General features: G+C 50.4%; 1 protein-coding gene across 1 annotated transcript; it reads left to right on the top strand.

Moving 5' to 3' along the window:
- The first annotated feature begins 3978 nt into the window (after positions 1 to 3978).
- Positions 3979 to 7315, top strand: LOC138283019 (histone H1-like). The gene has a single exon (XM_069221133.1). It carries the CDS (start codon positions 4064 to 4066, stop codon positions 4766 to 4768), a length of 705 nt encoding a protein of 234 aa, XP_069077234.1. The 5' UTR covers positions 3979 to 4063; the 3' UTR covers positions 4769 to 7315.
- Positions 7316 to 12275: the final 4960 nt, after the last annotated feature.

Raw genomic sequence — 12275 nt, 5'->3', positions numbered from 1 at the left:
TACGTGCTTCAAAACTGTACACAAGCACCATCACAGTGTCAGCACTGGGCCTGCAATGTCCCTGGGCCATTTGCAACCTTCCAGGCAGCTATTTTACACATTATGAGTGTTTCAGCTCCAAGGGGCAAAGTCACTCCTTCTACACAGGGCTGCGGAGCTCCAAGTAGGGTAAGATTCCAGGTTTTCCCCCGGATGGAAGTGGAAAAAAAAGAACTCTTTACGTGCTTTAAAACCGCACACAAGCACCCTCACAGTGCCAGCACTGAGCCTGCAATGTCCCTGGCCCATTTGCAACCTTCCAGGCTGCTATTTTACTCATTATGAGTGTTTCAGTTCCAAGGGGGCAAAGTCACTCCTTCTACCCAGGGCTGCGGAGCTCCAAGTAGGGTAAGATTCCAGGTTTTCCCCCTGGATGGAAGTGGAAAAAAAAAGAACACTTTACGTGCTTCAAAGAGGTACACAAGCACCCTCACAGTGTCAGCACTGGGCCTGCAATGTCCCTGGGCCCATTTGTAACCTCCAGGCAGCTATTTTACACATTATGAGTGTTTCAGCTCCAAGGGGGCAAAGTCACTCCTTCTACCCAGGGCTACGGAGCTCCAAGTAGGGTAAGATTCCAGGTTTTCCCCCTGGATGGAAGTGGAAAAAAAAGAACACTTTACGTGCTTCAAAACTGTACACAAGCACCATCACAGTGTCAGCACTGGGCCTGCAATGTCCCTGGGCCATTTGCAACCTTCCAGGCTGCTATTTTACTCATTATGAGTGTTTCAGCTCCAAGGGGGCAAAGTCACTCCTTCTACCCAGGGCTGCGGAGCTCCAAGTAGGGTAAGATTCCAGGTTTTCCCCCTGGATGGAAGTGGGAAAAAAAGAACACTTTACGTGCTTTAAAACCGCACACAAGCACCCTCACAGTGTCAGCACTGGGCCTGCAATGTCCCTGGCCCATTTGCAACCTTCCAGGCAGCTGTTTTACACATTATGAGTGTTTCAGCTCCAAGGGGGCAAAGTCACTTCTTCTACCCAGGGCTACGGAGCTCCAAGTAGGGTAAGATTCCAGGTTTTCCCCCTGGATGGAAGTGGGAAAAAAAAGAACACTTTACGTGCTTTAAAACCGCACACAAGCACCCTCACAGTGTCAGCACTGGGCCTGCAATGTCCCTGGCCCATTTGCAACCTTCCAGGCAGCTGTTTTACACATTATGAGTGTTTCAGCTCCAAGGGGGCACAGTCACTTCTTCTACCCAGGGCTACGGAGCTCCAAGTAGGGTAAGATTCCAGGTTTTCCCCTTGGATGGAAGTGGAAAAAAAAAAAAGAACACTTTACGTGCTTCAAAATGGAACACAAGCACCCTCACAGTGTCAGCACTGGGCCTGCAATGTCCCTGTCCCATTTGCAACCTTCCAGGCAGCTATTTTACACATTATGAGTGTTTCAGCTTCAAGGGGGCAAAGTCACTCCTTCTACCCAGGGCTACGGAGCTCCAAGTAGGGTAAGATTCCAGGTTTTCCCCCTGGATGGAAGTGGACAAAAAAGAACACTTTACGTGCTTTTAAACTGTACACAAGCACCCTCACAGTGCCAGCAGTGAGCCTGCAATGTCCCTGGCCCATTTGCAACCTTCCAGGCTGCTATTTTACACATTATGGGTGTTTCAGCTCCAAGGGGGCAAAGTCACTCCTTCTACCCAGGGCTACGGAGCTCCAAGTAGGGTTAGATTCCAGGTTTTCCCCCTGGATGGAAGTGGAAAAAAAAGAACACTTTACGTGCTTTAAAACCGCACACAAGCACCCTCACAGTGCAAGCACTGGGCCTGCAATGTCCCTGGCCCATTTGCAAGCTCCAGGCAGCTGTTTTCGACATTAGGCTCCAAGGGGGCAAAGTCACTCCTTCTACCCAGGGCTACGGAGCTCCAAGTAGGGTAAGATTCCAGGTTTTCCCCCTGGATGGAAGTGGGAAAAAAAAAGAACACTTTACGTGCTTTAAAACCGCACACAAGCACCCTCACAGTGCAAGCACTGGGCCTGCAATGTCCCTGGCCCATTTGCGACCTCCAGGCAGCTGTTTTCGACTTTAGGCTCCAAGGGGGCAAAGTCACTCCTTCTACCCAGGGCTGCGGAGCTCCAAGTAGGGTAAGATTCCAGGTTTTAACCCTGGATGGAAGTGGGAAAAAAAGAACACTTTACGTGCTTTAAAACCGCACACAAGCACCCTCACAGTGCCAGCAGTGAGCCTGCAATGTCCCTGGCCCATTTGCAACCTTCCAGGCTGCTATTTTACACATTATCAGTGTTTCAGCTCCAAGGGGGCAAAGTCACTCCTTCTACCCAGGGCTGCGGAGCTCCAAGTAGGGTAAGATTCCAGGTTTTCCCCCTGGATGGAAGTGGGAAAAAAAAGAACACTTTACGTGCTTTAAAACCGCACACAAGCACCCTCACAGTGCCAGCAGTGAGCCTGCAATGTCCCTGGCCCATTTGCAACCTTCCAGGCTGCTATTTTACACATTATGAGTGTTTCAGCTCCAAGGGGGCAAAGTCACTCCTTCTACCCAGGGCTACGGAGCTCCAAGTAGGGTAAGATTCCAGGTTTTCCCCCTGGATGGAAGTGGAAAAAAAAGAACACTTTACGTGCTTCAAAACTGTACACAAGCACCATCGCAGTGTCAGCACTGGGCCTGCAATGTCCCTGGGCCCATTTGTAACCTTCCAGGCAGCTATTTTACACATTATGAGTGTTTCAGCTCCAAGGGGGAAAAGTCACTCCTTCTACCCAGGGCTACGGAGCTCCAAGTAGGGTAAGATTCCAGGTTTTCCCCCTGGATGGAAGTGGAAAAAAAAGAACACTTTACGTGCTTTAAAACCACACACAAGCACCCTCACAGTGTCAGCACTGGGCCTGCAATGTCCCTGGCCCATTTGCAACCTTCCAGGCAGCTGTTTTACACATTATGAGTGTTTCAGCTCCAAGGGGGCAAAGTCACTTCTTCTACCCAGGGCTACGGAGCTCCAAGTAGGGTAAGATTCCAGGTTTTCCCCTTGGATGGAAGTGGAAAAAAAAAAATAACACTTTACGTGCTTCAAAATGGTACACAAGCACCCTCACAGTGTCAGCACTGGGCCTGCAATGTCCCTGTCCCATTTGCAACCTTCCAGGCAGCTATTTTACACATTATGAGTGTTTCAGCTTCAAGGGGGCAAAGTCACTCCTTCTACCCAGGGCTACGGAGCTCCAAGTAGGGTAAGATTCCAGGTTTTCCCCCTGGATGGAAGTGGAAAAAAAAGAACACTTTACGTGCTTCAAAACTGTACACAAGCACCCTCACAGTGTCAGCACTGGGCCTGCAATGTCCCTGGCCCATTTGCAACCTCCAGGCAGCTGTTTTCGCCATTAGGCTCCAAGGGGGAAAAGTCACTCCTTCTACCCAGGGCTACTGAGCTCCAAGTCGGGTAAGATTCCAGGTTTTCTCCCTTGTATGCAGGTGAACAAAATAATAGTTTACATGGTTAAATAAGGTAGGCAGGCACCTTCACAGTATCAGCGGTGTGCATTCAGTGAGTTTGGCCCGTTTCTATCCTCCTGTCTTCTGTTTCCCCTCTCGCTGGGCACACGAAGGCTTGTGTTATTTCTGCAGTTTATAAAACGTTGTTTCACGGGTGCCAAGAACCCCATTGTGGTGCCCCACGAGTCATTCGGTACAGAAGCACGCTCCGATTGATATGCTATCTTTTCTGACCACAAACGTTAAGACTGTGTAGGTGAAAATGGGCTCGGGGACAAAGTTTTCTGACACAAAGGCATGAGCCATCGGAGGAGTGTGGAGTCTACCAGCTGACTAAAAGCCGGTGGCAGCGCGTTGAAACGAAAGGGGTGCACGCACAGGAAAGGGATGAAGTTGGGCTTCTTTTGATGTATAAATGAAAGCCCAGTTCTAACTTTTACTGTTTTAAAACATAGATAATCTGATGAGAGGAAACACAAAAGCCAGCTCGGAGCAGAGAGCCGAGTGTGCCGCGAACAGCCTCCCCTCCTGGGGACCAATCAGGAGGTGGCTCCTCCCTATATATGCGCGGAGCTCCGGCGGGAGGGACATTTCTGGTCTGTGCTAGCGCCTCGACTCTCTGTACCATGGCTGAAACCGCTCCAGCTGCCGCGGCCCCTCCCGCTGAAGTAGCCCCCAAGAAGAAGGCGAAGAAGGCGGCGGGGCCTTCTAAGGCCAAGAAGCCCGCGGGACCCAGCGTCGCCGAGCTCATCCTGAAGGCGGTCACCGCCTCTGCCGAGAGGAAGGGGGTCTCCCTGGCGGCGCTGAAGAAGGTGCTGAGCGCCGACGGCTACGATGTGGACAAGAACAAGAGCCGCGTCAAGGCCGCCCTCAAGGGCCTGGTCAGCAAGGGCGCCCTGGCCCAGCTGAAGGGCACCGGCGCCTCCGGCTCCTTCAAGGTGAACAAGAAGCAGCTGGAGGGCAAGAAGGCGGCCAAGAAACCAGCGGCCAAGAAACCAGCGGCCAAGAAAGCCGCCCCGGCCGCCAAGAAGCCCAAGAAGGCCCCCGCGGGGGTGAAGAAGAGCCCGAAGAAGGCCAAGAAGCCGGCGGCGGCCAAGAGCCCCAAGAAGCCCAAAGCTGCCCCGGCCAAGAAGGCTGCCAAGAGTCCCGCGAAAGCAAAGGCGGCCAAGCCCAAGGCAGCCAAGAAAAGCCCCGCCAAGGTGGTGAAACCCAAGGCGGCCAAACCCAAAGCAGCCAAGCCCAAAAAGGCAGCGCCCAAGAAGAAGTAAGGGCTCCTGCCAGACACTGCGAACACAAGGGCTCTTTTAAGAGCCACCCACCCGGTCTAGAAGAGAGCCTGTTCACCCCCCAGCCCCGCGCACGCCGTGCCCCGCTCCCCAGCCATAAACGGCACCGTCAAATCCCGGCGCGCCTCTACAGCGCTCGAGCGCCGCGTGTGATCTTGGGCGGATGCTCGCACGGAGGTTATTATAACTCCTTGATAGTTTTAAGGCTAACTATACGTGTGGGAGGTACTAGACCTCGGTGGATGACACATTCGGGTGATTACGTGTGTGTTTAGCCGCAAACACTATGTCCGAGGCGGACTGGGAATAGTGTCTGCTTGAAGCAGACGAGTGTGCGCCTTAAATCCGTAGGAGGTAACGGCGTGTGCCAGGGTGACCAAAGGGGCTATAACACCGTGGGCTTGTCCCCCGCAGGTGACCGAGACGGGGAGGGGGTGACTGGTGGGGCGGCAGCTAGCCGGGGGGGGGGGGGGCAAGGGGGAGAAGAGCTGCAGTGTGAGTGCGGGGTGAGTGCTGTGCCTCTATCAGTGCAGAGGGAGCCCTTATGCATGCAGGGTGAGTGCTGTCCCTGTATGAGTGCAGGGAGAGTGCTTTGCTTGTATTATGCAAGGTGAGTGCTGTGTTTGTATTTGTGCGGGGTGAGTGTTGTACCTGTATGACAGCAGGGGGGGTGATGTGCCTGTATGAGTGCTGTGCCTCTATTAGTGCAGGTTGAGGGCTGTGTCTGTATGAGTGCAAGGTGAGTGCTGTGCTTCTATGAGTTCAGGGTGTGTGCTGTTTCTGTGTGATTGCAGGGTGAACATTGTGCCTATATGAGTGCAGGTACGGTGATGTGTCCGTATGAGTGCAGGGTGAGTGCTGTGCCTGGATGGTTAGAGGGTATGTGCCTGTGACAGAGTATGTGCAAGGTGAGTGGGGGCGCTGACAGTGCAGGGTGAGTGGGGGCGCTGGATGAGTGCAGGGTGAGTGCTCTGCATGTATGAGTGAATGATGAATGCTGTGCCTGTATGACTGCAGGGTGAGTGCTGTGCTCCGGTGATTACAGGGTATGTGATATCTCCAGGGTGAGTAGGGGCGCTGTATGAGTGCAGGGTGAGTGCTTTGCCTGTATGAGTGCAGGGTGAGGGCTGTGCTCGGGTGATTACAGGGTATGTGATATGTGCATGGTGAGTGGGGGCGCTGTATGAGTGCAGGGTGAGTGCTGTGCATGTATGAGTGAATGGTGAATGCTGTGCCTGTATGAGTGAATGCTGAATGCTGTGCCTGTATGAGTGCAGGGTGAGTGCTGTGCTTGGATGATTACAGGGTATGTGCCTGTGAGTGAGTATGTGCAGGATGAGTGGGGACGCTGACTGAGTGCAGGGTGAGTGGGGGCGCTGTATGAGTGCAGGGTGAGTGCTGTGCTTGGATGATTACAGGGTATGTGCCTGTGAGTGAGTATGTGCAGGGTCAGTGGGGGCGCTGACAGTGCAGGGTGGGTGGGGGCGCTGTATGAGTGCTTGGTGAAGGATTTACCTGTGTGGGTGCTCAGTGACCAGTGTGCGTGTATAAGTGGGGTGCACAAAGCAATATGAGGCTGCGGGGTGAATAGGGTGACATGCCCGAGTCTAGGGTGAGTGCTGCGTCTGCATGAGTGCAAGGAGTGTGGCGGGGCTTTGAGAGTCCAATTTCCTTTTCTTTGGTAGCTTTCTTGGCCCAGGCTTGGTTCATCTCACAGCTTTCTGCCCCACCGCTTGGTGGCACTGGCGAGGGCCGCAGCGACCATCAGTGGAGATTTAGGGGACACAGATGAGAGTCAAGGGACAGCCTCTGCTGGCGGCGATGAGGCATTGACAAACCATCCACACCAGGGGATACTGGCACGAGTCTTGGCTTGCTAGGTGAGGTCATGACCCCATGACACTTCCTGTTCCTGACAGGACATAGGAGTCTGCTCTCTTCCCAGGCATTTGTTGGTCTTACTGAAAGCACTGCCTGGGGTGGAAGTGATTCACGGTGTCAATATATCATCACTGAGTTTTGTCGCAGGCAGGGACGGGCCACACTGAGGTGATATGAACCACTTTGGCACAGAACTCCCTGCATAGGGCAGTGTTGACAAATGTGGACCCACTGCTAGTGATCAGGATAAGAGCGGAGGAAATGGTCCCATTCCTAAAAACATGAGGGTTGTCATACCCCAGAGGCAATTTTCTGATTTAGTTCCTGGATGTCAGATTTCCAGTGTTTGCAACATTATCTTTTTTCCACAAAACACCCATGGTGGAGGAAGCCACCTGTTTATACCTAGCTTGAGCTGGCAGCAGAAGGGTGGAAACTTGGGAGGGTTGTAAACTGGGAGGAGGAAGCTCCAGGCTAGGAGTACTGACGATTACCGCTGAGTAATCAGGCGATAACCTCCACATCCTCAATAATTATTGGAAATGGCCCTGAGGAAGCTCTCAGTGGAAGAGCGAAACATGTTGACGGTAATGTCCTGCTGAATACATTTTCAATTGAACAAGCAAATAAAGTGTTTATGGCTAACAATCTATTTGGAAAGGAGTACTTTTTTTGGGCAACCACAGATGAACTTATCTTACATCATTTTGGTTGGTGGTGCCTTAAATTGGATGGCTGAGGAGGGTGGACACAACCCATATGTGACTGAGGAGTTCTTTTGAGAGTGCAGAAGAGCCTAAAGTTGTCCACCCACTGATTGGAACATGTGTTGTTGGTTTGTGCAGAAAGTCGTGATCTTGCAGCTAGTCCTTCTGACTCAATTACATAAATAGGTATCCAAGAAAGTCAACATTGCATTCCTTTCTATGTCCACTGTGTGTTAGTTTAGCTTAATTTCTTAAATTGCAGTTTCCCAAGAGAGCCGTGGTTGCTTGCCTACCCAGGTCAGGTTTAGTATGAGGGTGTTAGGGTTTGAAAGAATGTCTTGTGCAGGGAAACGGGTATGCTGAAAAAGTAATATAAAAATATGGGCAGCACAACCATTTCGGTCAGCCCGCATCTACCTGCCATGGTAAGCGGGAATCAAATCCATCGTGAGATTTTGTCCTGAAATTTCCTAATTGTTGCACCATGGCTGAGTTTCAGTATCTCATGCGTCTAATGGCTGACGCAAACCCTCAGGTATTATATGGGTCCATCTCACCACTTGAGGGGTTCCTCTACCTGGTAGTTTGGACTTTCCAGCTGTTAGGGAGAATGCTGCCATCTTGCTCCAATTTGTACTTTGACTGGAGATTCTACCAAATTAAATAAAGTACCAAAGAACAGAGTTTAGGCTGTGGGCTCAGTTCTGAATGTAAAGTATCACATCATCTGCATTTTAAGGGTTGAGTCTGCAATAGTCTGCGCTGGACCATGCGTATCACTTGCAAGACGCTGTTGTAGTTAGAAAAGGGCTTGGGGTCCACTCGTGGGTTATAATTTGCTGAATTGAGTGGCACTTTTCTTTACAGCCTTATAAGTGGTGACAGCTCGCATTTCATCAGTTCCGTTGCTGTCCGTGGCGCAGGGACCAAGTACTGAATGGTGCAACTAAATCAGTGCCCGTCCGCTGCTCACTGAGGTGACTGAGGTACTATTTTGTTCTTTTTAACTTCTCGTGCCCTACAAACAGAATGCACATGACTGGCAAAAACTTACTCATCAGGAAAAACAAAACTACAAAGTTTTATTTTGCCAAGTCTTCTTTCTCGCTTTGCACTCATGTTTTTTTTGGTTCGTGGGTGCTGATTTCGTAAGATGACTAATATCCTGTTCTAAAGATTGCAGAGCCACATTGGTTTTTTCTTTTGTGTAATTTTCTTATGTGTAATTAGCGAAATTATGCTTGAACACATAATCGTGCAGTACACTCCAGTCCATCCCATTCAAATCCAATCCGCCCCACTCCAATCCAAAACACTCACCCAAATCAAATCCAGTTCACCACACTCCAATCCCCCAAATCCACCCTATTCTAATCCAACATAATGTGCCCCACTCCAATTAAAAAAATTCTGCCCCACTCCAGTACAGTGATCCAAAAATTTCCACCCCACGCCAATCCAAAATAATTCACCCCACTCCAATCAGCCCCACTCCAGGCCAATCCGCCACAATCCAATCCAATCCACCTCATTCCCTCCCCAATCACCACGCTACAATCCTCCCAACACACCCCTTTCCAATCTGCCCAGCTTCAATCCAATCCTTTCAGCCCCCGCAATACAGCAATCCAAAACAATCTGCCCCACTCCAATCCAAAACAATCTGCCCCACTCCCATCAAAACAATTTGCCCCACTCAAATCTGCAACACTCCAATCCAAAACAATCTGCCCACTACAATCCGTCCTACTCCAGACCAATCCACTCCACTCCACTCCAATCCAATCCACCTCACCCCAAACCACCCCAAGTCACCCCACTCCAATATGCCCCATTCCGATCTGCCCCACACTGATCTGCCCTACTCTGATCCAAAACAACCAGCCCCACTCCAATCCCAAACAATCTTCCCCATTCTAATTTGCCCCACGTCAATCCAAAACAATCCGCCCCACTCCAATCCAAAACAATCCGCCCCACTCCAATCAAAAACAATCTGCCCCACATGATCCTAAATGATCTGTCCCACTCCAATCCAAAATAATCTGTCCCACTCCAATCCAAAACAATCTGCCCACTCCAATCCAAAACAATCTGCTCCACTCCAATCCAAAACAATCTGCCCCACTCCAATCCAAAACAATCTGCCCCACTCAATGTAAAATGATTTGTCACACCCCAATGCAAAACAATCTGCCACACTCCAACGTGCCCCACATCAATCCAAAATAATCTACCTACTCCAATCCAGAACAATCTGAACACTCCAGTCCCCCACTCCAGATCGCCCCCTCCAATCCAGGCTACCTCACCCCAATCCAATCCACTCCGCTCCATCCCAATTCAACCTACTCCATACCAATTCACCCCACATACAACCCAAACCAGTCCAACCCATCCCAATCCATCAAATCCAATCTTCCCCAATCCAATGCAATCCAATCTACCCAACTCCAATCCACCACAATCCAACCATTCCAGTGAAACCCGCCCCACAACAGTCCAACCCACCGCACTCCAATCCAAGTCATACCACCACAATACACCACATTCCCATACAACCCACCCCACTCCAATTCATTCCAAACCACCTGCCTCACTCCAGTCAATCTCACTCCAATCCACCTTAATCCTCCCCAATCCAATCCAGTTCACCTTAATCCACCCCACTCAAAACCAATACACTCACACCAGCTTAATCCATGCCACTCCAACCCAAATCACCAGACTCCACTCCAATCCACTGCGTGCCACACCAATCTAATCCATCCCACCCCACTCCAATCCAACCCACCCACTCCAGTCCACCCCACTCCAGTGCAATCCAATCCACCTCACTCCAATCCACCCCACTACAAAAAATCAATTGCATTCCAATTCACTCCACTTCACCCCAGCCTAACCCACTCCAATCTAATTCACCTCAATTCAATCAACCCCAATCCAATCCACCCCACTCCAATCCACCCCACCCCAATCCAATCCACCCAACTGCAATCCAATCCACCATACTCCAGTCCACCTCACCCCACCCCAATTTAATCCACTCAACCCCACTCCAATTCAAACACTCCACTGTATTTCAATCCACCCCACTCTACCCCAATCCAATCCAACCCACCCCAGTTCAATCCACCCACTTCAATCCATCCAGCTCCAGATTTCAAAACAAATACATTAACATATCTTGTTACATCATTATGAGTAGCAGGGCATGGAGGGGCCAAAAGGGGCAGTGAAAAGAGAGAGGAGGGCAGGCGTGGCTCCTCCATTAGGGCGGAGGAGCGTCGCCTTCCCCGCCAGCAGCGGCAGCTGCAAAACCTTCAAAAGAAAATTATAATAAACTTTGTTTATTATCATTTTCTTTTAAAAAGGCGAGGCCACGGGCACTCCAAGTGCACTCCGTCAGAGTGCATGTGTGTTTGGCCGACCGTCTTTTGCCGGCCAAACACACATGCACAGTAGGCTCTCTGCATCCCAGCAATACAGTTGCCGGGCTGGAGAGAGCCTGCACAGGCTCCCAGTCTGCCTGGGAGAGCCCTGGCTGGGCGCTCCCAGCCAATCCCGACACTGCCCTGAGCAGCATCAGGGTTGGCCGCAGGGCAGGCCTGGAGCCTGTGCCTGCCTGCAGCAGAGGAGCGGTGTGGCGTCGGAGAAGGTAAGTGTTTACATTTATTAAATAAAAAATTAAATGTTTATTCCCCCACCCGTGCACCCACCCCACCCCTTCCACACCCCGCGAGCGACGGTGGTTTTTTAGGGGTACTTAAAACACAATATTTTTCAAATTAACCAACATTTTAAAGCTCTTTGAGCAAGAGATAAATATATATATATATATATATATATATACACACACAGACATAGAGAGAGAGCGAGAGTTTTTTGTCTGTGTTTGCAGCCAAAAGGCCAGGGGTGAATCCCACACCCCACACACATCTCACCAGAACTGACTGAAAGCACCTTGTAATGGAGACGTGAGCAGGGTTAAAGTAGAAGAGGTGAATAGTTTATTTGTACAAAGGAGCCCACGACCGTAGCTGCCCACCAAGAGATCTCCAACTGAAAGGAGCGCCCGATGACGTCAAGCCCGAACGTGGAATTCAATACAAACCAATACCGAATCAAATACAAACAAATGTCATTAAAGGCACGTCACATGTAAGCATGAGTAGGAACAGCCAGCGTTACCATAACAACACAAGCACGTGTGTGCAGACAAATGTAAACAAGTGAAGTTAGCAGTACAACACTCCTGTACCCAAAAATTTACTACAAAATATTTTTTTAGGAGAGTGCAACCCCCCCACCAAAGCTACGTCCCTGCCTGTTCCCTCCCACACTTCATCCAAATTAACAAGAAAAACTGATGTGTTGAAGTCATGAAATTACCATAAGGTAGCTAGTTGTGCTAGTCGCGGTACTATGTCATGAAATGTGCTACTTCCTTGGCAGTGCATATACCTACACAGCAGAATACTGAGGTGGTAGTTGCAGAGCTCACGGGTGGGTCATCATCACAGGACTTATCAGATGACACGAGTAACTACTGAGGACTGCAGTGGATCCTGGAGGGTGTCATCATATACAGACCTTTGCAGTATTATCTATGAGAGGACTACGCTCCAATGTACTTAAAAGGTCATCCATTGGGTAGGGGGACCAGTCCGAGTCGCGTGGGGATGGGCATGCGCACTGTCTCCTGCCTTGCAGCCACCCATCCTGTCTAGCTTCTTGACATTCTTAATAAATGCTGCTGCTTGTTGTGAGTTTTGAAGATCACCTGTTTTCCTTGGAGAGTAAAATGCAGTCTCGCTGGGCAGAGTATGGCGTATGGGATGTGTGGTTGCTGCAAAGCTTTCCGTCACATTCAGGTAGGCACACCGTGCCTCCTTAACTGC

Source organism: Pleurodeles waltl, chromosome 2_2 (assembly GCF_031143425.1).
Source record: "Pleurodeles waltl isolate 20211129_DDA chromosome 2_2, aPleWal1.hap1.20221129, whole genome shotgun sequence".
NCBI lineage: Eukaryota > Metazoa > Chordata > Amphibia > Caudata > Salamandridae > Pleurodeles > Pleurodeles waltl.
The sequence above is the reverse complement of the archived record's forward strand: the minus strand, read 5'-3'. Positions and strand labels throughout refer to the sequence as shown.